Source organism: Pelophylax lessonae, assembly GCF_965119305.1.
Source record: "Pelophylax lessonae genome assembly, chromosome: 4".
In the NCBI taxonomy this organism is placed as follows: domain Eukaryota; kingdom Metazoa; phylum Chordata; class Amphibia; order Anura; family Ranidae; genus Pelophylax; species Pelophylax lessonae.
Window position 1 is genome coordinate 497,897,788 of NC_138771.1, and position 21,775 is coordinate 497,919,562.

At 50.7% G+C, this 21,775-nt stretch overlaps 1 protein-coding gene across 1 annotated transcript in view; it reads left to right on the top strand.

Annotated features, from left to right (window-relative positions):
• RAD52 (RAD52 homolog, DNA repair protein) overlaps positions 1–21,775 on the top strand; it is a 343,169-nt gene that overhangs the window by 209,300 nt on the left and 112,094 nt on the right. Inside the window, exon 7 of the mRNA XM_082255747.1 lies at positions 2,839–3,062. Within this exon, the coding sequence (XP_082111873.1) occupies positions 2,839–3,062 (224 nt within the window). The remainder of the gene's footprint in view (positions 1–2,838; positions 3,063–21,775) is intronic.

Below are 21,775 nucleotides of genomic sequence, written 5' to 3' on the forward strand. Positions count from 1 at the left end.
CTCTCAAGAACGCTTTCAAGGGTTTTATTAAAACCTGTTTATTGTGCCCAGAAAAAGAAGGCAAGGTGCGTCATATCCTTGACCTCAAGGCTCTGTGTGCGGGTACAGACGTTTTGAATGGAATCCATTCGAACGGTAGTGGCGTCCTTACACCAGGGAGACTTTTTGGCCTCCATAGATATCAAGGATGCATATCTACACATCCCTTTCTAAGCTGGACACCAGCGGTTTCTTCACTTTGCTATAGCAGAGGAGCATTATCAATTTGTGGTGTTACCCTTTGGTCTCGCCTCAGCCCCCGGGGTTTTTACCAAGGTGCTGGCCCCGGTGTTGGCATTACTATGCCAACAGGAGATTTCGGTACTAGGGTATCTGGACGATCTCCTCTTGAGAGCGGCCTCTCATTCAGCCCTGCTGGACGACTTGACAATCACTGTCCGAACCCTGCAAGAGTTCGGTTGGAACATCAATTTCAAGAAATCCACCCCGATACCTTCCTTGAGACTGGATTATCTGGGCCTGACTCTGGATTCGGCTTTGGCGAGGGTCTTTCTTCCCCCTGACAAGCTGCAAAAGTTCCGGTTGCTGTTGGCAAACCATCTGTCCTTTCTGCGGATTTCCTTTCGGGCCTTGGGTCTGATGGTATCAACTTTCGAGGCGGTACCATTTGCTCAGTTGTATACAAGACCTTTGCAAAGGGAGATTCTTGACAAATGGAACAAGAATCCGAAGTCCTTGGACACTTTGATTCAGTTGAGTCACACCACAAAGTCTGCTTTATTGTGGTGGCTTCATTCACCAGCACTATGCCAGGCCAAGTCCTTCCTTCCATTGTTTTGGATGGTGGTAACCACGGACACCAGCCTTTCGGGCTAGGGAGGGGTGCTGGGGAAGCTCTGTGCCCAGGGAACCTGGATAGTAGAAGAGTCCAAACTGCCAATAAGTGTTTTGGAGCTCAAAGCAATAAAGCTTTTTCTGAGCCACTGGTCGACTCGTCTGCATGATTGTCCGGTTCAAATTCAATCGGACAATGCCATGGCTGTGGCTTACATCAATCACCAGGGGGGGCACCAAGAGTATCTTGGCGGCCAGGAAGGTGGCTGAGATTCTGGCCTGGGCCGAAAAGTTTGTTCCAGCTCTCTCTGCTGTGCACATCCCAGGTGTGGAAAACTGGCAAGCAGATTACCTGAGTCGTCAGGTGTTGGATCAAGGGGAGTGGTCCCTACACCCAGAGGTGTTTCATCTCCTGTGTGTTTGGTGGGGGACACCCAATGTCGATCTCTTTGCTTCTTGTCTCAACAAGAAAGTTCACAAGTTCATAGCCAGGTCTCGGGATCCTCTGGCTGACGCCAAAGACGCACTGGTGGCTCCTTGGGGTCAGTATCGGCTGATCCATGCATTTTAGCCTTTGGGGAATTGCGTTCTTCTTTGCATTGTTTTCCCACCCCTCATGCAAATACTGATTTGGGACATCCCAATGGTCACGAAGATATGGAGCTCTGTGAAAGAACGATAGAGAAAATTGGATTTTTGTACTTACCGTAAAATCCTTTTCTCTGAAGTTCATTGACAGATGCAGCACCCGCCCCTCTATTTATGGGTGGAATGTTTTTTTTTTTTTCCCTTCTAAACACTGCTTGCAACCAAACTGAGGGGTGTAGCAGAGTGTGTGGGGTTATGCCTGCATGTACAGCCCCATAGGCATGGTAAAGCTTTTTTATGCCTAGTGTCCTACTCCTGTAGGGGGCAGCATAACACAATTGTCAAGGAGATATGGTAGTTCCGCAACAGCTGGAGGGCCGAAGTTTGATGATCCCTGGCCTAAGCCTTTCATGCAGCTAAGCTACCTTGACTTTTAAAGTGCAATTTTCCAGATGGCCAGTAGATGTCAGAATAATATAAGAAATTGAATACGAAGTTGAACACCTACAAGCATATTCCAGGTTTAGCCAAAATTATTCTTTTGTATTGCTGATGGTATGCACAGGGACTGCCACATCAGTTCCACATTAAAGAGAACTTATCAGGAAATAAAATGTAGACTCTTTCCTTGTTAACCTTTTGAATGTGCTTCCTTTGGAGCTGTCATCTTGATACTGCCTTTGCTTCCGAGCGAGTCACTAACCTACTGTAGAACAGGTTAGCAGGATAGGATTTCAGATTTCAATTTCAGTGACTAATTAAACCAGGATCAGAATAACAGCTCCAGAACATGCATTTTTTTATTACAAGTCAGCAGCAACCGCTCCCATAATTCTGTATCCACTTCTAATCTTTTAAATGCTTTTAATCTGATACTTTATTGATTTCAGTTGCAGTGAGTTGTTTGTTTTTCACTTGTTGTGTGCAATAAAGATGAAAGTTAGTCCTGTTAAAGTGCTTGTAAACCCTCACATATACTCAGTGAAGTGACTAGCCTCAAATGATACACAGAGATGAAACAAATTTCCCTACATAAGATTTACAGGTATATCTGCTGTCTTTCCATTTGTACACTCTTTGGAAAGTTCAGATCGTGTTAGAAATCTTTCTTCCTCTTTCAGCAGTGGGTGGGGAGTCTGGGCTTACACTGTGTGAGAGCTGATCGGAGGGAAGGCACACACGCCCCTTCCACATAAGCAGAGAAATTAAAGCTCCCTCCTGACACAAATTTTCAGCTGCGGTTATCTCACGTGTCTGAGAATTTGTCAGAGGAACGAAGCATCAGAGAGAAATGACAGAGCTTTGGAGAGAGATAAGTAAACACTACAGATATGTACTTAGGTCAAATTTCATAAATGGGGTTTACAAACACTTTAAGCTTTTCAGTCACACTAATAACATGCCAATGCTTTTCAGCCTCGTCCGGATCTTGATGGGGCACAAACAAAGCGACAGGACTTTGATGCTTCCCTGGAAAAGGCTCGATATAACAGCCTGCTACAGCAGCAGAAAGACATAAACCAAAATCATCCAGAAATGGCTGAGTTGCAGCTGACATCATCATGTGAACAGTCTCCTCCCAAATTGCACCAAGGGGACAGTAAAAAGACTAGCCCGAGACCCAACATCTGTGGTTCTAGGTATGTGATTCTATCCTCTACTGTTTTTGTACATGGTTTGCATGGAATTGTTGCATGGCTGCTATATTAAAATCTGACTCTTCTGGATTTGCATGATCCAACATATTGTAAAATGTATCATCTTCCAGGACAGCAAACTGAGGAATGATTGGTTACTTCTTCTACAGAAAACACAAGCCAAAACAGTAAAAAAAATGTTCCACCCTCCTCCCCCCTCAGTTTAGATTGTGCTTCCTATAGTCCAGGAGCAGTGGCTGTTAGGTCAGCAGTCCCCCTCTTAACGCGTATCTGCCTAATTTGTCTTACCCCGGCCTTTTGCCTGGATCAGAGGGTTCCTTTTTTTTCTTTTCAAGATCTTGGCCCTCATGTGGCTTTAGGGGGTGGACTCCTGAAACTCCTGGCTGGTAAGCCCTGTCCCCCTTATTCCCTTTTTAAGGGCATTTGAGAGAGGCCAATGATGTGTCCTGGGAATAGGTAGAGTTTCGGGGCTTGTGGCCTAGTGGGCACATGTGGGCTAAACCTTCAGTTTCAAGTTGAATGTTGTCATGTCTGGCTGCCTGGAGTGACCCTTCTGGTTTCGCTGGGACTAGATCACCAAGGCCATGACAGTGGGGGGGGGGGGGGGGCTGTTAACCATCCAAAATGGAGAGATAGCATGGAGAGGGCTTTAAAGCTTAAACATTTTAGTTAAATGCTTTTGTGGTTAGATCCAGGACCCCCATCCTCTTATTTCTCACTGTTTTGAGGGAGGGGGTTACCCTGCGAGTGAGTTCTCCTACCTATATGCAGACTCCTCTTTTCTCAAGAGTCGGAAATGTTTATCAACAACATTGCTCAGCGCTGAAAGAGAGATAAAAAGAAACATATCTTTCTCTTATGTCCTCCGACAGTCGCCGCCCACTCACAAGTCTTCAACAATGGGTATTGACCTTTGCTCCGCAGGAGTAGCTAGGCAACAAGATTTGTTAATAACAAAAGCTTTTAGCATAGACACACCCCTAGGGGCTGTCCCCTCAGTCAATACCTCCCTGCACCAGCATTCCCAACTCAGTTTGATCTTGCCTAGCTTAGGAGTAGCAGGCTTTCCTGTGCTGGGGCTTCAGTCTCAGCCTTCTACCCTTTTTTGATTTTATTTCAAGTATTTTTCTTTCTTTACTAGCTGTTATTTTGTCAGCTTTAGTTTAGGGTTCTTTGGATGAAGATGTTCATGCGGAGCTGGGTCTCGGACTGGCCGCTCTGGATCCCAGGGCTGAGGGCCAGATGGATCCCCAGCCTGCCATCGAGCGTTCAGCTATGGTTTGCCCTGGCGCAATGAACGACCCATCCCTGTTCGTTGCAGGGATGCTGCCTGTGAGGTGGCTACCTCACTGGATGCCATTGCTGCGGTCTTGTGCTGCAGTCCACTGCGTCCTGGCTGCGGCACTTCCTGTCATCCTGATAGCGGTTTGTCGCTTGAGACGGCTCCCCACGCCATCCGGTACGGTAAGCACCTTCTGTGTGGGGACCATCTGTGTGGGTGTCAGTCTGTGGCTGTGTGTACCCCCATGTCTGTGTGCTATGCGGGCTCCCTGTCAGATCCCTGGATGGATGCATGCCTTTGGGGCTGCGAGGGGGGGGGGGGCCTCCCGCTCTGCTGTGAATTTCTGTTGGGCAGAATAGACAGACATGCTTGGGCGGCGACCGCTATTGCGGCCCGCCAATTTTTTGCAGAAATTGCTATGACCGGCCCTGTCCCTATACAGCGCTGTGTTTTGGCACCAATCGCCGCCATTTTGGCGGGCCGCGCTCGTTTGTGCACATGTCGGCGCCATTTTCTTGTAGCCTCGATCCCTCAGCCGAGCGGCCATGTTTGCGGAGCCTTCATAGGCTATATCAGTCAGCCGGTTATTGCATCACTTCCTCTTTCTCTGGGACAGCGATCGGTGGCAGCAGCCTGTTTGTGCTCTCTCCAGGTTTTTCCTTCATTGTCCTGTCATTCCTTGCTCAGTGTTCTCTATCCCTGCGGGATCGGTGCATACAGTAGTGTACGGTGGGCTGCGCTCGCCGTGGTGTTAAAGGGACAGTAACCTTTTTTTCCTTTCATTGCTGTGGGCATGGATTCTCAGGATAGCAAGTTTCCCCCCACCCTGGTGGGGGACCAGGGGGCTGCTGCACCCCCCGAGGGGGCTGATCTGGCCACTGTAGTGGCATCCTTAGTGTCTCAGGTGCATATGCTGATGGCTGACCATTCCGCAAAAAGGGCCAAGTTATCCATTTCCTCTGATTCAGAGGGTGATGTGGCTGCTGTGGCTGGCGTGCCCTTCTCAGGGTCTCGCTCATCTCTGGACCTCATGGGGTCTAAGGGGGAGGCGGAGGTGGAAGGGGTTGATGCTTCTCCCCCTGGCTCGCCTGAAGAGCTTGCACTCATGGATGAGCTGATCGCCTCCATTAAAGATACCTTGCACTTGGAGGATGAGCCCACTCCTCCTGCTAGGGTGTCTTCCTTTGGGACGCAAAGGACCCGCAAATCAGCGCAGGTTTTTCCCTGCCCTGCTAAATTTCACCATACTGTTAATGAGCAGTGGCGCAATTTAAAGAAGCCCTTTACAGTGCCGAATAAGTTTAAACTGCTTTATCCATTTGCGCCATCCACCGACGAGCGTTGGTGTGTGGCGCCTCAGGTGGATCACGCGGTAGCCGTCTTAAACAAAGCTACTGCGATTCCTTCTGAGGATACCCCGGTTTTCCGGGACCCTACGGAGAGGAGATTGGAGTCTCTTGCCCATCATGCCTATATGGTTGCTGGTTCTATGCTGAACCCAATTTTTGCTTCGGTTATGGCGGCCCAGGCGGTTGCCGATTGGACGAAGGTGCTCAGGCGCACCCTGGTGGCTGACTCGACTCCGCCTACCACGTTGGCCATGGTGGATCAGATCCACCAAGGTGTCATGTACTTGTGTGATGCGGACTTGAATTTAGCTCCGTTGGCTGCACGCCTGTCTGGCGTGGCGGTGCTCAACCGTCGCTTGATTTGGCTGAAGAATTGGTTGGTGGACCAATCCTCTCGCAAAACGTTGGCAGATTTTCCCTACGTGGGTTCTCGCCTTTTTTGGCGAGGCCTTGGATACTCTGATTAAGGGTGTTACGGGGGGCAAGAGTACTCTCTTACCCCAGAATCCCAAGCACAAATCCTTCCGTGGCAAACGGAATTCCTCGTTTAGGCCCTCCCAGGGGTCCTTTCGTGCCTTTCGGTCACAATCCAAGGGCAAGCCCTTCAAGGGCCAGGGCTCCCAGAAGAAGCCGTGGGCGGTTAAGCAAAAATCCGGCCAGTCTGGTTCGACGACCCACGCCAGTTCCGCCTGAAGGGGCGCCCTCACCCGTTCCTGGGGTGGGGGGACGTCTGCGCGGTTTCCTCCAACCTTGGCTGCTCCGCTTTCAGGACAGATGGGTTCAGGAAATCGTTCGATCTGGTTACAAGATCGAATTTCTCTCTCGGCCGGCGGGCAGATTTTTCCCCTCAAATCTTCAGCTGTCTCCGGAGCGTCTGCGGGATCTGCACCTGGCGGTGCGGGACCTGCGGGCCCAAGGAGTAGTGGTTCCGGTGCCTCATCGGGACAGATTTCGGGGGTTTTACTCCAATCTGTTCACTGTGCCCAGAAAGGAGGGCAAGGTGCGTCCGATTCTGGATTTGAAAGCTCTGAACCGCTTTGTGCGGGTTCGCAAGTTCCGCATGGAATCCCTGCGCTCAGTGGTGGCTGCCCTGAGTCCGGGGGAGTTCATGGCCTCCATCGATCTGAAGGATGCGTACCTACACATCCCCATCTTCGATGGTCATCAACGGTACCTTCGATTCGCCATTGCGGAGGAACACTACCAATTCGTGGCGTTGCCTTTCGGTCTCTCTTCGTCTCCGCGGGTTTTTACCAAGGTGCTGGCACCGGTCCTGGCCCTGTTGCGGGCACAGGGCATTGCGGTCTTGGGGTATCTGGACGATCTCCTCATACGGTCAAATGCCAGCCAGAGCCTGATGACCGACCTGTCCACCATGGTGCAGACGCTGCAGGAGTTCGGTTGGACCATAAACTTTCCGAAGTCGACTCTGTGTCCTTTGGTTCGCCTTCCCTATTTGGGGATGGTTCTGGACTCTGTTCAGGCGAAGGTTTTCCTTCCAGAGGACAAACTCCGGACGCTTCAGGAAGAGGTCAGGGCCCTCAGGGACAACCGCAGCTCGTCCCTCCGGACATGCATGCGATGTCTGGGGTTGATAGTCTCGGCCTTCGAGGCGATCCCCTTTGCCCAGTTTCACACGCGGGGTCTCCAGGCGGAGATTCTGGCCGAGTGGGACGGGCGTCCGCAGTCCTTGGATCTGCGTATCTCGTTGAGTCACCGCACCAGAGTCTTCTGTGGTGGCTCCAGTCCCCGGCGGTGTCGGGGGGCAAGTCTTTCCGTCCGTAGTTGTGGACGGTGGTCACCACGGATGCCAACCTGTCGAGCTGGGGTGGTGTCCTGGGCGTTCTGTCCGCCCAGGGAACTTGGTCGGAGGAGGAGTCCTCCTTTCCGATCAACATTCTGGAATTGCGAGTGATAAAGCTTTGCCTTCTGCATTGGTCGGAACGGCTTCAGGGCCGTCCGGTTCGGGTTCAGACGGACAATGCCACCGCGGTGGCATACATCAACCATCAAGGGGGCACCAGGAGTGCCCGAGCGGCTCGGGAAGTGACCGACATTCTGTCTTGGGCCGAGACGCACGTCCCGGCGATAACGGCAGTTCACATTCCGGGGGTGGAGAACTGGCAGGCGGATTATCTGAGTCGCCAGACCCTGGACCAGGGGGAATGGTCCCTTCACCCGGATGTCTTCCAGATGTTGTGCGCGAAGTGGGGTTCCCCAGATGTGGACCTGTTCGCGTCTCGTCTAAACAACAAGGTGGAAAGGTTCGTAGCAAGGACGCGCGACCCTCAGGCAGACGCCTCAGAAGCGTTAGTGGCGCCCTGGCATCAGTATCGTCTGATGTATGCCTTTCCACCGATTCAGCTGCTGTCCAGGCTCCTTCGCAGGTTGGCCTCGGAACCGCACACGGTGATTCTGGTGGCACCGGACTGGCCTCGCCGGTCTTGGTACGCAGACCTCGTCAATCTGGCGGTCGACGCTCCGTGGCGCCTGCCGCTTCGAGAAGACCTTCTGTCTCAAGGGCCGATATTCCATACTGCTTTACAGTCGCTGGCTTTAACGGCCTGGCTGTTGAAAGCCAGGTCCTGAAGGACAGGGGTCTCTCCCCTGAGGTCATTCCCTCTTTGATCAAGGCTAGAAAAGCCTCTTCGGGTAAGATTTACTACCGTACTTGGAAAGCATACTTTGCCTGGTGTGAGTCCAGGGGGTATTCCCCTCGCTCATACTCGGTGTCGAGAGTGTTTGCTTTCCTCCAAACTGGAGTGGACCAGCGTTTGGCGCTGGCCACGATTAAGGGCCAGATTTCTGCGTTGGTTGTTCTTTTTCAGCGCCCTGTGGCGTCAAATTCCTTGATTCGCACCTTCGTTCAGGGGGTACGACATTTAGCCCCTCCTAGGAGGGAGCCTTTGCCTCCATGGGACTTGAACCTAGTTCTGTCCGTGTTACAACAGGCTCCCTTTGAAAAGATCAGGGAGATCTCGTTGCCTCTGTTGTCTAAAAAGGTGGCTTTTTTGGTGGCGATCACTTCGGCTCGCAGGGTGTCGGAGCTGGCGGCTTTGTCCTGCAGCTCTCCCTACCTGGTGATTCACAAGGATAAGGTGGTCTTGCGACCTGTTCCGTCCTTTCTTCCGAAAGTGGTCTCGGATTTTCACCTCAATGAAGACATTGTCTTGCCTTCGCTCTGCGCGAAACCGAAGCATCCGAAGGAGGTTGCCTTGCATTCCTTGGATGTTGTCCGGGCGATCTGGGTTTACCTGTCGTCCACAAAGTCTTTTCGTAAGTCGGACTCCCTCTTTGTCCTTCCTGAGGGTCCTCGGAAGGGCATGGCGGCGTCGGCTGCGACCATCGCCAAATGGATTAGACAAACCATTGTGCAAGCCTATGCCTTGAAGGAGAGGGTTCCACCCTTCCCTGTGAAAGCGCACTCTACCAGGTCTTTGAGTACGTATTGGGCCTACCGGCATCAGGCTTCTGTGGCCCAGGTGTGTAAGGCGGCGACTTGGTCGTCCATTCACACCTTCTCCAAGTTTTATAAGGTGGATGTTCAGGCATCGGCCGATGCCTCCTTTGGCCGTAAAGTTCTCAGTGCGGCAGTGCCTTAGAGACCCTTGTTTTTGGGTCCTTGGCTGTTGGGGTGTTTTACCCCTGGGTTACTTGTTTTCCTGGGTTGTTGCTCCTGTTGAGCACGTTTTCCTGTTGCCCAGTTGGTTCTCTTACTATGGTAAGGTTCCTTTCTCTGATGTGGGTACTGCGTTGCTTGATATGCGGCTGCGTCTCCCACCCCTCATGTCTACACTGCTTTGGGACATCCCATTGGTGAAGACTTGTGAGTGGGCGGCGACTGTCGGAGGACGTAAGAGAAAACTGAATTTTTGTAAAATCTTACCGTAAAATTCCTTTCTCTGAGTCCTCCGACAGTCGCCGCCCCCCGCCCCTCTTTTGGGGTTTTTTTGTGTACTCTTACTGCTATGCTACCAAACTGAGTTGGGAATGCTGGTGCAGGGAGGTATTGACTGAGGGGACAGCCCCTAGGGGTGTGTCTATGCTAAAAGCTTTTGTTATTAACAAATCTTGTTGCCTAGCTACTCCTGCGGAGCAAAGGTCAATACCCATTGGTGGAGACTTGTGAGTGGGCGGCGACTGTCGGAGGACTCAGAGAAAGGAATTTTACGGTAAGATTTTACAAAAATTCAGTTTTCTGTTCATTTACAGATCAAAGGGCGAAACCTAGGTCTGAAAATAAAGTCACTTTAAAGCAACCTTGTTTTTGTTTTGGTTTTTATTAACCCTTTTCGCTGCCAGGCCCTGTGCTCCACTTTTAAACTTGGCTGGCCAGACCATTTTTACAATTTTTCCTTTGCTTTTTTATTTTTTCACTTATAGCTTTCAGAATTTGTAAAAGACCCCCCAAACCATATATTTTCTGAAAGCACATGACCAGTATAATAAAAAGAAGGTGCTTCTGATTTTTAAGGTCCCAAAATATTTGCAAAAATATTTAATAAAACAATATTTTTGCTAAAAATCCACTAAAATCATTTTTAGTAGGTAAAAACACAGCAAATTTGACTAAATTCTTACTAAATATAAAAGCTTAACCTGTATTGAGTTAATAAATAATAATTTCTCTTACGTCCTCTGACAGTCGCCGCCCACTCATACAGTCTGTACTTCTGGGAATTGGTCTCATCCACAGGAGTAAGCTAGGCATAACATTTTGTTAGAAAACATTCACAAAACCTTTGTATAGACACACCTACAGGGGGCTGTCCCTCTGGTCCAATACCCCCAGCTAGCAGCATTCCCAAATCAGTTTGTCTTTGCCTAGCATAGGAGTAGGCTGGCATTTCCCTGGCTGGGGCTGCAGTCTCAGCCTTTTTACTTCTTATTATTTTTTCTCTCTGAGAAAGTGATTTTTCTTTACAATAATAGCTTTTTATTTGTTCCTGCGCTTAGTTAGTCGGACTTCGGAAGACTACAGCGTTTGCGGGCTGGGAATTGCACTGGTTAAACTAGGGCCTTATGGAATCCCAGCCTGCCATTGAGCGTTAGCAGGCTATGCGTACGCCCAGGCCTCGCAAACGACCATGTCCCTGTCCTCCGGGACGAGCCTGCGAAGTGGCTACTTTGCTGGGATGTCTTAACTGCGGTACGCCTCGTGTTGCTAGCGTCCTTTTCGGCTGATGGCACCACCACCCAGAGTGGGAGGCTTCCTGTCACAGAGCGGTACCCACATTTCGCTGAACCGGTGAGTACCATGCTACCCCTCTGTTTATGGGGATGGCAGTGCACATGGATCTGTGATATCCCCCTCATGTCTGTCAGTTCGGTCCCTGTGTGTCCCTTCCCGGTCCCTGTGGGGGAGCTGTGGCCGTTCTACCGCTGTGTGGGGGGTTGCGGGGGTCCCTGATGTCCCTTAGGTTCTGCGACAAAGTTTTAGGGGTACAGGCATGGTGTGTGGGGGCAGCAATCAGTGTAAAACCGCGGGGCCGCCATTTTAGGTGTGGGCAGGCTGTTTGGCCTCATTGTGAGGGCAGCAGCCATTTTCTGCAATTCTGTTGGCGCCCTTCGGGCGCCATCTTTAGTGTGGGCACTATGTTCTTTATGTGAACAGCGGCCATTTTCCCAGAGCCTTCTCCATAGACTTGTATTGGCAACCATTTTCTTGTGGCTCAGAGCTGTGTTCTGCCTCTAGTGGCGTAAGGTCACTTCCTTTCTTCTCACATGCAGATCGAACTGGCAGCGTGTGGCAAGTGTAAGCACACTTTTTGGGGATTTTATGGTGTTTCCTGGGCTGCATTCCTGCTGGCATTCATTCTATTGCAGTTTTTAGTAGCACAGGGTTAGTTCCTCATTGTGGTGCATTTGCGGTGGGAACCGCGGTAATCACCGATTTAAAGGGCCAGCGCCATTTAAATTCTGAAGTGCTATATGGAGTCCCAGGATAGCAAATTCCCCCCTGCTCTGGTGGAGGGTTTAGGTACCCCTGAATCCTCTGCTATAGTCTCATTACTGCTGCGCTTGCGACTTTAACGTCTAAAGTGGATTTGTTAATGTCTGACCGGGCTTCTAGGAAAAGGCCCAGGCTGTCTCAGTCTTCTGATTCAGAGCCAGATATGGTTGCCACGGACAGTGTACCCCCTGAGGGGTCTCATTCCTCTCGGTCGGATATGGAGGAGGAGGATTCCACCTCCGGTTCAGCAAGAGAACGCGCTGCAATGTCTGCGCTTATTAGCTCTGTAAAAGACACGCTGAATTTAGATGATGAGCCCCACCTGTCGGGTAAGCGGTCTTCCTTTGGGACCCACAAAGCCCAGAAGTCGGGTCAAGTTTTTCCCTGCCCCGCTGAGTTTCACGAGACCGTGAATGACCAATGACACAATTTAAAGTGCAATTTTGTGGTGCCCAAGCAAATTCAGTACCGTTATCCCTTTGCGGCTCCGGTGGATTTGCGCTGGACTGTGGCTCCTAAGGTGGACCACACTGTGTTCAGGTTAAATAAAGCCACTTTAATGCCCGCGGAGGATTCTCCGGTGTTTAAACCCCCTGCAGATAGGTGGGTGGAAACTCTAACCCGCCACATCTACATGGTAGCCGGTTCCTTAACGAAACCCGTGTTCGCTTCCGTAATGGTCTCTCAGGCTGTTGTGGAGTGGGCCAAGGTGCTTAAACGCACCCTTATTGCTGACTCCGCCCCTCCTGCTACTCTGGAGATGGTGGATCAAATTATTCAGGCTGTTTTATACCTGTGTGACGCGGCCTTGGATGAGGCCCCTTTAGTCTCACGCCTGTCTGCAGTTGCAGTGACGATTCTTCGCATTGTTTGGTTGAAAAGCTGGTCGGCCGACCAGTCTTCCAAGAAGACAGTGTCTGACATCCCTTATGCGGGGAGTCGTTTTTTGGGGACTCTCTGGATGAACTGGTGAAGGGGGTCACTGGGTGTAAGAGCACGCTGCTGCCCCAGGTGTCCAGGGGAAGATCCTTCTGCGGTAAGCGGTGCCCTTCATTTAAACCTAACCAGGGGTCCTTTCGTGCCTTCAAGGCACAAGACAAGGGTAAGTCCTTCAAGGCCTCTGGTGGACAGAAGAAGCCTTGGGCGGGTAAGCCTAAAGCCGCCCACACGGGCACGGTGGCCCAGTCCGCCTCGACCTTAAGGGGCGCCCTCACCCATTTCATGGGTGTTGGGACGTCTGCGCTGTTTTCCCGAACCTTGGCTGGACAAGATTCAGGACAGGAGGGTTCAAGAAATAATTTGGTCAGGGTACAAGATCCAGTTTCGATCACGCCCAGCAGACAGATTCTTTCCCTCAAATCTTCATTTGACCCCAGATAATTTCCGAGCTCTCCATCGGGCGGTTCAGGATCTCCTCGCACAGGGGGTGGTTGTCCCGGTGCCACATCGGGACAGGTTTCAGGGTTTTTACTCAAATCTTTTCACAGTGCCCAGAAAAGAGGGCAAGGTGCGTCCGATTCTGGACTTAGTTTCTGAACCGTTTTGTGCGGGTCCAGAAATTCCAGATATAGTCCCTCCGGTCGGTGGTGGCACCCCTGAGTCCAGGGGATTTCCTGGCTTTCATCGACCTCAAGGATGCGTATCTACACATCCCTATATACAAGGGTCATCAGAGGTACCTCTGATTTGCAATTGCGGTGGAGCACTATCAGTTCATGGCTTTCCCTTTCGGCCTCGCTTCGGCTCCAAGGGTTTTTTTTTACCAAAGTGTTGGCTCCTGTTCTAGCCTTGTTGCGGGTACAGGGGATGGCCATCCTTTGGTACCTGGACGATCTCCTTTTAAGGTCGAGCTCTAGTGCCACTCTGTTGCGCGATCTGTCCACCACTGTTCAGACGCTCCAGGAGTTCAGGTGGACCATCAATTTTCAGAAGTCGACATTGTCCCCTTCTGTTCGTCTCCCTTACCTGGGGATGATTCTGGACTCCGCCCAGGCGAAAGTCTTTCTTCCGGAGGACAAACTCCGGACTCTGCAGGATGAGGTCAAGTCCCTCAGGGACAACGAGTTCTCTTCGCTCCGAACCTGCATGCATGCATGGTGTCGGCTTTCGAGGAGATACCATTTGCACAGTTCCACTCACGATCTCTGCAAGTGGAGATTCTGACCAGGTGGGACAGGCATCCTCACTCCTTGGAAAGGAGGATCTCTTTGAGCCCCCAAGTCAGATCGGATCTTCTGTGGTGGCTCCAGTCTCTGGCTCTGAAGGAAGGAAAATCTTTTCGACCGTTGCTATGGACTGTGGTAACCACGGACGCTAGCCTGTCAGGCTGGGGTGGCGTTCTGGGCAATTTCTCTGCCCAGGGCACTTGGTCGGAGGGGGAATCCTCCCTTCCGATAAATGTCTTGGAACTGCGAGCAATCAGGCTCTGTGTGCTCCGTTGGTCGGATCATCTTCAGGACCGCCCTGTGCGTGTGCAGACGGACAACGCAACTGCGGTGGCTTACATCAATCACCAAGGGGGCACCAGGACTGCCCGGGCAGCCAAGGAAGTGGCCGAGATTCTATATTGGGCCGAGACGCAGGTCCCGGCGATTTCGGCAGTTCACATTCCAGGTGTGAAGAACTGGCAGGCGGACTATCTGATTCGCCAGACCCTGGACCAGGGGGTCCCTACACCCGGAGGTGTTTCGAATTCCTTGGTCCGCACTTTCATTCAAGGGGTGCGTCATCTGGCTCCCCCTAGGAGGGCACCCTTGCCTCCTTGGGACCTGAATTTGGTTTTGTCCGTTTTGCAACGTCCTCCCTTTGAGAACATCCGGGAGATTCCTCTGCCGGTGCTGTCACGGAAAGTTGCCTTTCTGGTGGCGATCACATCTGCTCGCAGAGTGTCGGAGTTGGCGGCCCTGTCGTGCCACTCCCCCTATCTGGTTGTTCATAGGGACAAAGTGGTCTTGCGACCTCATCAGTCCTTTCTTCCGAAAGTGGTTTCGGATTTCCATCTCAACAAGGACATTGTCTTGCCTTCGCTGTGTGCAAAGCCTAAGCATCCTAAGGAGTTTGCCTTGCATTCCTTGGATGTGGTGAGGGCGATCAGTTGCGGCGCATTTGTCGGCAAAAAAAGGTTAAAACAAGCAGTGATGAGGCATTGCATCGCTTCCTTCACCGCCTGTCAGTAGCCTCTGGAGCAAAACTTTGGGGGGTCAGAGGCAGGGGCAATTTAGACGCCCGTCCTAATCTACCCTTAGGGCCCTTTCACACGGGCTGTCCGATCAGGTTCGCCTGTCAGTTTTTCAGACAGACTTGATCGGACCCTCCAGTCTCCCAGATGTCAGCAGTAACATGCCGCTATCCGATCCTGCCCGCAAAAAACTGATGGATGGTGGTCCTATTTTCCATCCATGTGGCGGATCGGATAGGGGGCGGATAAAAATGTACAGGCGATCCGTTTTCACCCGATCTTCCCATAGAGGAGAGCGGGACTGTGTCCGTCTCCCCTCCACACAGCGGAGCAGTGACAGACCTGTCGTTCACGGGGGATTAGCAGACCGATCCCCCGCTGATTCCATCCTATGGAGGTGCCTGTGTGAAAGTGGCCCTACTGTGATTTTTATTTTATTTTTTTTACAATTCTTTTTTTAGCCGATACAATTATTATACTTTTTTTTTTTTTTTTTTTCCTGTTATGTGCCTCCCCTGCAACAAATAAGCCGGCAGGAGGGCAGAGGTGGGAAGCCGCAAGCTGCAGGGGAGGATCGTGGTGCGGGGGGTTTGGTGTACAGCTAGTGAGAGGTGCTGCAGGAATTGATTAGGTGGGGAAGAGGTGTAAAGCAGGGAGAAGTGTTAGCATAGCAGCAGCGGCAGCCACGGGGGCACCTTTTTGGGGTTATAGCGGATTGTCATCTGCTTATCAGAGCTAAGGTTTTGTTCAGCAGAGTCTGGTGAACGATTCTGATATAAGCTCATGGTCACTAAAGTGACCATGAGCTTATAACACAAGGCGGAATGAGGTCCGTTCGGCGTACGGAGCTGGCCAGCTGCAAGCAGTTCTGTAGGTCCGTTCGCCATACGGACCTGGCAGTAGAAGGGTTAATTTTTTTTCTGTTTAACCCCTTATTGACCCTTAATTTACTCTAATCAGCCTTATTATTCTCCATCTCCATTTAATAATTATTTTCCTGCTGATTTTTTTTAGATTTACTTTTATTTTATAAACCATTAAGGCTCGGTTCACACTGATGCGATGCGGGAAGGCTGCGAATTCGCAGCCTGTTCCCGCATCGCACACGCACCCCCGGCAGTTCACACTGCCATATGCGATCCGCTGGGGGTGTCAATGTAATCTTAACAACACCCCCAGTTTGATCGCTTATGGCAGTGCGATCGTGCAGTTCGCACAGGATCGGATCGCACAAGTGTGAACCGCTGTGCGATCCGATCCTGATGCGGCAGCAAAAATGCCTCCTGTGCGTGTTTGCTGCGGGTGCGATGCGAATTTAGCCATACAAACTGTATGGCTAAACTCGCACCGCACAGCTGATTGCATGTCATGTCGGAGCAGTGCGCTCCGACATGACATGCGAACCCCGCACACGCAGTAGTGTGAACCGGGGCTTAGGGTCCTTTCACACGGCCGCTCCGTGTGTCCGCAAATCATCCAATCCGTTTGCGGATGATTTGCGGACATAATGTAAGTGAATGGCACTGCGGGTGTCAGCGGAATACCATCCGCTGACACCCGATTTTCCTCCTGTCAGTTCTGTTCCGTTTTTACGAATGGAACAGAACCCCATTTTTCCTTCCGTGTAAAAAACGGAAAGGAAGGAAAATCGGATGTCAGCGGTGTCATCCGCTGATATCCGCAGTGCCATATACTTACATTATGTCCGCATATCATCCGCAAACGGATGGGATGATATGCGGGCACACGGATCGGATGACAGAAATGTCATCCGCTCCGTGGAAAAAAAAAAAAAAAAGTCCCGCAGCGGACCTTTCACACGGAGCGGCCGTGTGAAAGGAGCCTAAAACTTTTTTTTTTCTTGTTTGTTCAATAATATTTTTACACCTTCAGCCCCCGTTCACACTAAGGCGACCTGGTCGCCTCACAGGTCGCCGTAGGTCGCCTCCCATAGGGAAGCTGCGGACCCGTTCTAATAGGAGCGACACAAGTCGCTCCGACTTAGAAAAAGGGTCCGAAGCTTCTTTGGGGCGACCAGGAGGCGACCGCCATAGACTTCAATGTTATGAAGTCCGTGGCGGCTGCTCCGAGGTCGCAGCCGAAGTCGGATCCCTTGCATGTGAACGGGGGCTTAGACATAAAAAAATCAATTTAGAAGGCGCATGCACGTGGCGGACGCATTCTGAGCCGGCTCAGTCGCGCCTTACTCAATCCGGCTGCATCCTGCTGATCAGAGGACCCAGGAATTCCAAAATTCATCCACAGCCCTCCATCACCTACCCAGCCACATTTATGTGGCAAATGGGAAGCCTAAAAACACTCTGGAAGAACCACAGGACATTGTGAAGCAGCCGCCCGGATCCACCAATATGGCGTCGCTGCCGGCACACAAGGCCTTACACCAGGGGGGCTATCTTGCAGCTCCCTAGACATCAGAACACTCCACAGACATAGAGGACTGCTCCGCCACTCCAGCAATCCTTTGTACTCCACGGGATGGTGATTTATCCGGTGGTGAGTCGACGTTTTTATCCAGCTCCTCATTAGACAAGGCCATCACTAGTCAGAACAGCCTTCAGGCCTCTCAGGAATTCCTCAGCCCCCAACCCATACACCACCAGCCTGCCTACTCGGGGGACGCTATAATCCTGGCAAGATTCTCTGCATTACTAGAACAGGGCCTAGAAAAAACTAGCAAGAGAATTACAGGGGATCTGAAACAGGAATTCCAGGAACTGGGTGCTTGGATCAATGCAAATGAAAATAAGCTCGATGCCACGGTGGGCAGAATAAATCAAAATACGGATTGCATCTGTGATCTTGAAGCGCGCCTTGAAGAGGCACTGTCCAAAATTGATGATTTGGAGGATTGGTTCCGCAGATACAATTTCCGCATCAGATGTCTACCAGAATCAATAACAGATGTCCAAGAGGCTACCACCACTTTACTAGAAAAATTTGGGCAGTTTTGGGACTTTAGATGAGACACCGGCGAGCACTGCTCAGCATCTCCATCCCTGTATATAACAAAACTGAAGAGAAAAAGGGGATTAAAGAAGGTGTGTGTGTGTGTGTGTGTGTGTGTGTGTGTGTGTGTGTGTGTGTAAACCAACACACATTTGCAAACGCATGTATAAGCTGCAGGCCACTCCACCTCACCCTGTGTATCCTGCAGTCCTAACAATACTCAAACTGAGTGTCTCAAACATGGAAATACATGAATGCTAATGGATGGATGGGAAACAGGTGAGCTTGGAGATGGCCCAATCCTCCCCCAACCTGCTCCCCTCCATGACTGGTATTGAAAAACTAATGGCTATGTAAAAGCCATAGGGTGCAAACTAAAAAATGACCAGCTGGGAAACATACACCCCCATCCCAATAGTATAGATGGTAAAGGCAAATTGGGACTTTAGATGAGACACCAGCCTGTAAAGCAAGCGTCTCCATCCCTGATAACATAGAAAAATGTGGGCAGTTTTGGGACTTTAGATGAGACACCGGCAAGCACTGCTCAGCGTCTCCATCCCTGTATATAACAAAACTGAAGAGAAAAAGGGGATTAAAGAAGGTGTGTGTGTGTGTGTGTGTGTGTGTGGAAACCAACCGGCTCTTAGTTTGCTATACTTACCCACCAGTCTGCTGACAAATCAAATAAACCTGTCTAACATAATAGGTTTAAAACAGGGGTTTAATTAACACACATTTGCAAACGCATGTATAAGCTGCAGGCCACTCCACCACTTTACTGACCTCACTGCTTCCAGATACTCCTGTCAGTAAATTAGATCTGGGCCGTGCTCAGAGAGCCCTTACAGCCCTGCGTCCTGATGGGCTCCCAAGGGACATTATTGTAAAGCCTCATTACTACATGGTGAAGGAAAGCATTATGCAAAAGGCCAGAGAGCCACCCCCAATCCAGCTGCTAGGCCACGAGGTGCAAATATTTGCTGGCATTTCACCTGCAACAGTGCAAAAACACCAGTCCTTTAAACCAATGCTCCAACCTTTACAACAAAAGGGTATTCAGTATCGATGGTCATTTCCATTTCGCCTTATGTTTCCCTACAAGGGCAAATCCTACTCGTTCTCCAGCTTCTCGGATGGAGAAACTTTACTGAAACGCCTGGGTCTCATCACCTCACCTCCCCCATCACCAGATTCTCATGCTTCTTCTACTTTTGGACGTAGCAGGAATGACTGAGGCCACCCAGTCTCACCTTTGTGGACATCTCCTAGAAATACCAGAAGTCTCACACGCCGCCAGTCCAGACCGCCATGAAAAGTTGTTGAGTAACTATCTGTGAATCACTCTTCAGAGAAATTTCTCTGCGGTTCCCTCTTCATATCCTGGGTTCGTCATACACAGTTGCTGAACGTTTGTTTTTAGGTGGTGTTTTCAACTTCCTCCACTGGAGGTCATTAGTCTACCACTGTTGCTTACACAAGCTCTATATTCCTAATGCTTTAGGTATAAACATGCTAATAGTCAGGACATATACTAGGTATTTAACATTCATTCATCGTTGACATTATGGTAATATTTAGCTTGGATTGGGTCGTTGAGTAATGCACCTCACCTATATTCTCACATGAGGCAAGAGCACCTTGCTTCTGCAGGTTAAAAAAAGCAGAGAGCCTCGCTGCAAACGTGGCTCTGTGTTCTCGGCCCACAAACGGCCCTTTCGTCCCCCAAGGTCACAGGACAAGGGTTCTCAGGAGGTTCTAAGAGACCCTGGGTTGGTAATTCAAAAATGGGCTCCGTTGGCCCCGCAGACAAGTCCTCCTCTGACTGAAGGGGCGCCCTCACCCGTACATGGGTTGGGGGAAGTCTTTGCTTCTTTCCGGACCCGTGGAACTTTTTCATTCAAGACAGATGGGTCCGCGAGTTGATCTGGTCTGGTGCAATATCAAGTTTTGGTCCTTGCACCCGGAAAGGTTTTTTCCTTCCAACCTGCGCCTGTCCCCGTATCTGCTTCAGGGCCTTCTCGGGGCGGTTCAGGATCTGTTATCACAAGGAGTCATTGTACCAGTCCCAGAGTCTGAAGGTTTTCAGGGCTTTATTCAAACCTATTTACTGTTCCCACGAAAGAGGGCAAGGTCCATCCAATCTTGGACCTAAAGGCCCTGAACCTCTCAGGCAGAGGGGAATAGCGGTGATGGGTTACCTGGACGATCTCCTTCTGTGTTTCCGTCTGTCATGAAGGACGATCTGGACATCCTGGTGTGAACTCTGCAAGAGTTTGGCTGGACTCTGAATTTTCAGAAATCAGCTCTAACTCCATCCAACAAGCTGGACTACCTGGGTCTGACTCTGAAATCAGCCTCAGCCTGGGTGTTTCTTCCATAAACAAAACTGCTGAAATTGTAGCATGCGAGTCAGCTACTGTTATCCAAACTCTGGTCATCTCTCAGGACTTGCATGCAAGTGCTGGGCCTGATGGTCTCCACCTTCCAAGCAGTTCCATTTGCTCAGTTCCATACCAAACCTCTGCAAAAAGAGATTCTAGCCAAATGGGACAAGAGTCCACGGTCCCTAGACAATCTGATCTTGTGAGCCGGGGTACGAGGGGAATCTCTAATTCGGTGGCTTCGCTCTCCAGTGCTTTGACAGGGAAAGTTCTTTCTTCCCCTGTACTGGATGGTGGTCTCCATTAACTCCAGCCTGTCTGGATGGGGAGATGTCCTGGGCACCGAATCAGCCCAGTGAGTCTGGTCTCAGAAAGAGTCCAGTCTCCCGATCATCCTGGAAATTCAGGCGATTAGGCTTTGCCTCTCCCAGTGGACGGATCGTCTGCAGGGGTGTCCTGTAAGGATTCAGTCGGACAACGCCACAGCCTTGGCATATGTCAGTCATCAAGGGGGCACCAAAAGTGCCCTAGCAGACAAAGAACGATTTGTTCCAGCCCTCTCTGCTATGCATCTTCTAGGGGTGGAAAATTGGCAGGCACATTACCTCAGTCGGCAGGCCCTGAGTCGAGGTTAATGGTCCCTTCACCCGGAGGTGAATTAACAACTGCATCTCCGGTGGGGGACCCTGATGTGGACCTGTTAGCCTCGCGCATGAACTGGAAGGTTCCCAGGTTTGTGACAAGGTCCCGAGACCCTCTAGCAGACCCCGCAGATGCTCTGGTGGCTCCTTGGGGCTAGTATCGTCTAATATATGCCTTTCCTCCGTTACAGCTTCTGCCAAGACTTCTGTGCAGAGTCGAAGCAGAAGGGATTCCAGTAATTCTGGTGGCCCCAGACTGGCCTCGACAGTTTTGGTACGCAAGCCTGGTAGGAGTGGTAGCCGTGCTCCGTGGCAACTCCCTCTCAGAGAAGATCTCTTGGCTCAAGGACCAATCTTCCACCCTGCTTTACAGTCACTGGCTTTAACGGCCTGGCTATTGAAAGGAAATCTACTTCTTGGAAAATTCCCCATCGCGTTTGGAAGGCATACATTGCTTGGTGTGAGTCTCGGGGGTGTGTTTCCCCCGTTCCTTTTCGGTGTCACATCTGCTGGAGTTTCTAGAAAGAGGTGTAGATCAACGTTTGGCCCTGCGCACCATCAAGGGCCAGATTTCAGCCTTGGCAATTTTCTTCCAAAGGCCGTTGGTCACAAATTCCTTGGTTCACACCTTCTTGCAGGGGGTTTGCCACCTGGCTCCTCCAGTATGGTCCCTTGTTCCCCCGTGGGATCCTAATCTAGTACTGTACTCTACTACTGGTACTGTACTACTACAGTAGCTGGCTAAGTTTAGCCCTTTTGAGAAATATGTTTATTGCTGTGTTTTTTCCCACCCCTCATGCTGACACTGCTTTAGGACGTCCCATCGGTCAAAGAAGATATGAAGCCTTGTCTGTCAATGAACGAAAAAGAAAACTGGATTTATGTCTTACTGTAAAATCCTTTTCTCTGATGTTCATCTCCAGACACAGCACCCACCCCTC